The 4,792-nt window shown below is 47.5% G+C and overlaps 1 protein-coding gene across 1 annotated transcript in view; it reads left to right on the plus strand.

Moving 5' to 3' along the window:
- Positions 1 to 1,981: 1,981 nt before the first annotated feature.
- LOC110091993 overlaps positions 1,982 to 4,792 on the plus strand; it is a 7,863-nt gene continuing 5,052 nt past the window's right edge. The window contains exon 1 of the mRNA XM_028695401.1: positions 1,982 to 4,789. Within this exon, the coding sequence (XP_028551234.1) occupies positions 1,982 to 4,789 (2,808 nt within the window). The remainder of the gene's footprint in view (positions 4,790 to 4,792) is intronic.

Below are 4,792 nucleotides of genomic sequence, written 5' to 3' on the forward strand. Positions count from 1 at the left end.
GATTTCGACAAGCCATTCCAGGTGGATACAGATGCTTCGGCTGTTGGCGTGGGCGCGGTCCTCTCCCAAGATGGTAAACCCGTAGAATTTTTTAGTGAGAAGCTGAGCACGGCAAGGCAGAAATGGTCGGCATACGAACAAGAGTTGTATGCCGTCGTCCGGGCACTTAAACAATGGGAGCATTATTTATTGCATAAGGACTTTGTGCTATGTAGTGATAATCAAGCCTTGCAATACATTAACAGCCAGAAGAATATTAGTCGTATGCATGCTCGATGGATTGTCTTTTTCCAAAGATTCAGTTTTGTTATTAAACACAAGGCCGGTCGCATCAACCGAGTAGCGGACGCTCTCAGCCGAAGGGCGGCATTACTTACTCATCTGCAGACGGAAGTTACTGGGCTGCAGGAATTGAAGAATTTGTATGCCGCAGACAAGGATTTCTCTCAGCCTTGGACCGATTGCACTCAAGGGAAGCCACAGCAAGATTTTTCGCTTCAGGATGGATTTCTGTTTAAGGGGAATAGTTTGTGCATTCCCGACTCATCTTGGCGAGCCCAATTAATCAAAGAGTTGCATAGTGGGGGGTTATCAGCTCATGCCGGTCGTGACCGAACTCTTGAACTTCTCCAATCTCGCTTCTTTTAGCCTCACCTTCGCCGAGATGTAGCGAGATTTGTTGAAAGATGCTCCATTTGTCAGCGATACAAAGGTACAAGTCAAAATACGGGACTTTATTTACCGCTACCCACTCCCGATTCTATTTGGGAGGATTTATCTCTAGATTTTGTTTTGGGCCTGCCTAGAACCAAGCGGGGGTCGGATTCGATCATGGTAGTTGTGGATCGATTCTCAAAAATGGCGCACTTCATACCTTGCAAGAAAACATTCGATGCCATTAACATTGCTCATCTTTTTTTCAAAGAGATTATCAGGTTGCAAGGCCTACCCCGAAGCCTCACTTCGGATCGTGATGTCAAGTTCGTCAGCCATTTCTGGAGAGAACTATGGAGATGCTTGAAGACCGATCTTAATTTGAGCTCCGCTTACCATCCCCAAACAGATGGCCAGACCGAAGTTGTCAACCGCACCTTGGGTAGCATGCTGCGCTGCCTTGTTCAAGAAAATCCAAAGAAGTGGGAAGAGCTCCTATGCCACGCAGAATTTGCTTACAATTCGCTGTCGAATCGCTCCACTAAGCGTAGTCCGTTCCAGGTGGTATATACTAAACCCCCTAATCATTTAGTTGATCTAGCCATTTTGCCTAAATGCAGTCGAACGGGAGTCACCAAAACTATCTCCCAAGCCACCGAAACCATCCAGACCGTGAAAGCCCAGCTCGAAGAGTCCAACGCCAAATACAAACAGATGGCTGATGTTCGTAGGCGTTTCAAGAGCTTCAACCCTGGCGACCTCGTGATGGTGCGCATGCGCCGTGAACGTTATCCTCAAGGCAGCTATTCAAAACTCAGCCCCAGGAAGTTGGGACCTTTTCCAATTCGCCATAAGATTAATGACAATGCTTATGTCATTGGGCTTCCACCGGACATCCACACTTCACCAACATTCAACGTCTCCGACATTTATGAGTATCATCCTCCCGATGGGACTATAGTTATCGCCAGCTCGTCGGAGTCGAGCTCTTCGGAAGCGGGGGAGATCTGATGCAGGTGCTATCCCTTTTGGTGATCCGGCGGACCAGCTTATACCCACTTCCTGCGCCACTCCTTCTTATTCCCTGCTTAAAGCTGTTTTTCTGTTATTTTTAGTACAAGCACTTTAGACTCTATTTTATTTTTGCTTTCCTAAAATTAGTCTTTTTCTTCTATATGTTCACTGGATGTAATGAAGCTCAGTAGACTTGATATCAAACAAATTTCCGGTTACTGTTACATTGGAGCTCAGCTCTTGTTCTTGGCTCCCGTTTTCTCATAGCTGCTGCACCATAAGTTTTGGTATCAGAGCTAGGCTATTCAAGTGAATGGCGGAAGGCAGCAGCCACCCCCGACCCGACGGTGATCGGAGTCTTGAAGCCCTTTGGGAAACTCACCGACAAACGTCGAAGCAGCTTGAGGAGCTGATGACTACCTTCGGCCGATTTGCAGAAGAGATGCGGAACGAGCTTCGTCAAATAAGGGTAGCTACTAATCCAGGAGCTAGGCCATTCGTTCCGGCAGCCATACCGGAACAGAGACCACCCGTCAGACAAGGCGCGATGCATAGACGAGCCCCTGTCACGATTCCTGAATACTCGGGGTCGGATGAGGAAGAGGTACCCAGGCAGGAACACTCCGATTCTGAAGGAGAAATTTTCTTCCCGCAACAAACCAGAGGACGGCGGCACCATATGCAGCGGAATGAATCCGAGGGATTCCGTATAAAACTAGATATTCCCTTCTTCGATGGCAGGCTTCATGTCGAGGATTATCTTGATTGGGAAAGCGCTGTAGAAAATTTCTTTGATTATATGGAAGTCAATCCGGAGAAGCAGGTTAAGTATGTGGCGTGCCGACTCAAGGGAGGAGCTACTGCGTGGTGGTCGCAGCTCCTTCAAAATAGACAGTGGGAAGGTAAGAGTCCAATACGTAGTTGGGTTCGAATGAAACAGCTCATGAGGCGGCACTTCTTACCCACCGATTTTGAGCAGCTCCTCTATCTACAATATCAGCATTGTCGGCAGGGACAGCGATCAGTCAGTGAGTACACTGAGGAGTTTTACAGATTAAGTGCCCGGAACAATCTGATGGAGTCGGAGAACCAGTTGGTAGCACGCTATATCGGGGGACTGAAGGAAAATCTGCAAGACAAGCTCGAACTCAATTCCGTATGGTCTCTTTCGCAAGCGGTAAACTTCGCGCTTAAGGCGGAGGCTCAAAGCCAACGTCAGTTTCGTTCCCATGCTTCTCGCAGAACAGTTACAGATGGAAATATGGGAACCTCTCGAGCAACAACACCTCCGACTAAGCCGCAACCCACTGCACCAGCTGCCCCGAGCAATGTAGCATCGGAAGTTAAGGGAGTTTTAAGGCCGAGAGCCTCCATCCGAGAAAATCCTTATGCTAAACCCAATGTCATCAAATGTTTTAGGTATTTACAGCCCGGGCATAAGTCGAATGAATGTCCATCGCGTCACCAAGTTCAACTAGCTGAAGGAGAAGATGAAGCAGATTTTGCCGGAATTCTTGATGAAGTTGATGATGGAATCGAAGAAATTAGAGCTGATGAAGGAGAACCGGTTCTTGGGGTCATGGAGAAGGTGCTCTTGTCGCCACGGAAACCTGTCGAGACCCAACGACACTATTTATTCCGCTCCAAGTGCACCATAAACGACAAGGTTTGCGATTTGGTGATTGATAGCGGGTGCACCGAGAATATTATCTCGAAGGCGGCTGTTCAAGCTCTACAACTCAAAACAACTAAACACCCGAATGCCTTCAAGATTGGGTGGGTTAAGAAAGGAGTTGACTTCCTCGTATCCGAGCTATGCAAGGTGTCATTTTCTATTGGCAAGAAATATTTATGTCAAGTTACTTGTGATGTCCTCGAGATGGACGTATGCCACCTCATTCTGGGAAGACCGTGGCAGTATGATGTTGGTGCAATACACGACGGCCGAGCAAACACTTACACTGTGGATTTTAATGGGAGGAAACTGAAGTTAATGCCCGCTAGTCAAACCCAAGGTGGAGTCCCAACCAGCCTTGCATCAGCTTGCATTGTCGCGGGGCGTGAACTGTTCCAGCTCAAAGGAACAGGGTGTCCAGTGTTCGCCTTAGTTACAAGTGACATACAACAACCAAAGTTTACTCTCTTACACCCAGACATTCGGCACTTAATTGATTCATTCCAGGACATTACTTCTGCTGAATTACCTCCTAGTCTCCCGCCTGTCCGAGACGTTCAGCATCAGATTGAATTACTTCCAGGCGCAGTTCTCCCCAATCTACCATATTACCGCATGAGCCCCCGTGAACACGCGATCCTTCAGAAAATAGTGCAAGAGTTGCTGGACAAGCAGTTCATACAGCCGAGTTTGAGTCCGTGTGCCGTACCAGCTCTCATTGTGCCAAAGAAAGATGGTCAATGGCGTCTGTGCATTGACAGTAGAGCCATCAATCGCATTACCATTAAATACAGGTTCCCGATACCGAGGATCACTGACCTGCTGGACAAGCTCTCGGGCTCTTCCATCTTCTCGAAATTAGATTTGAGAAGTGGATACCATCAGATTCGCATAAGGCCGGGAGATGAATGGAAGACTGCCTTCAAGACTGTCGAAGGACTGTTCGAGTGGAAGGTCATGCCCTTCGGTCTTTGCAACGCTCCATCTACTTTCATGAGACTCATGCATGAAGTCTTGAAACCATATTTGGGTCAGTTTTGTTTAGTTTACTTTGATGATATTTTGATATTCAGCTCGTCTCATGAACAACATGTTGCTCACCTCAAATCTGTCTTAGAAATATTACGGGATAATCAACTCTTCCTTAATCTAGCCAAATGCGAATTTGCTGTTGCTAGTGTCCGTTTCCTGGGATTTGTTTTGACTGCTGCCGGTGTTATGACCGATCCAACAAAAATCGCAGCTATCCAGGATTGGTCGCAGCCAACGTCTCTTACAGACGTGCGTAGCTTCCATGGGCTCGCCAATTATTACCGTCGATTCATCAAGGGCTTCAGCAGTATCATGGCCCCGATTACAAATTGTTTGAAATCGGCCGTCTTTGCTTGGACCCCGGCGCAGCAAAGGAGTTTTGAACGGATCAAGGCTACTCTCTGTTCAGCTCCGGTA

The sequence above is a fragment of the Dendrobium catenatum genome, unplaced genomic scaffold (genome assembly GCF_001605985.2).
Source record: "Dendrobium catenatum unplaced genomic scaffold, ASM160598v2 fragScaff_scaffold_629, whole genome shotgun sequence".
Taxonomy (NCBI): Eukaryota; Viridiplantae; Streptophyta; class Magnoliopsida; order Asparagales; family Orchidaceae; genus Dendrobium; species Dendrobium catenatum.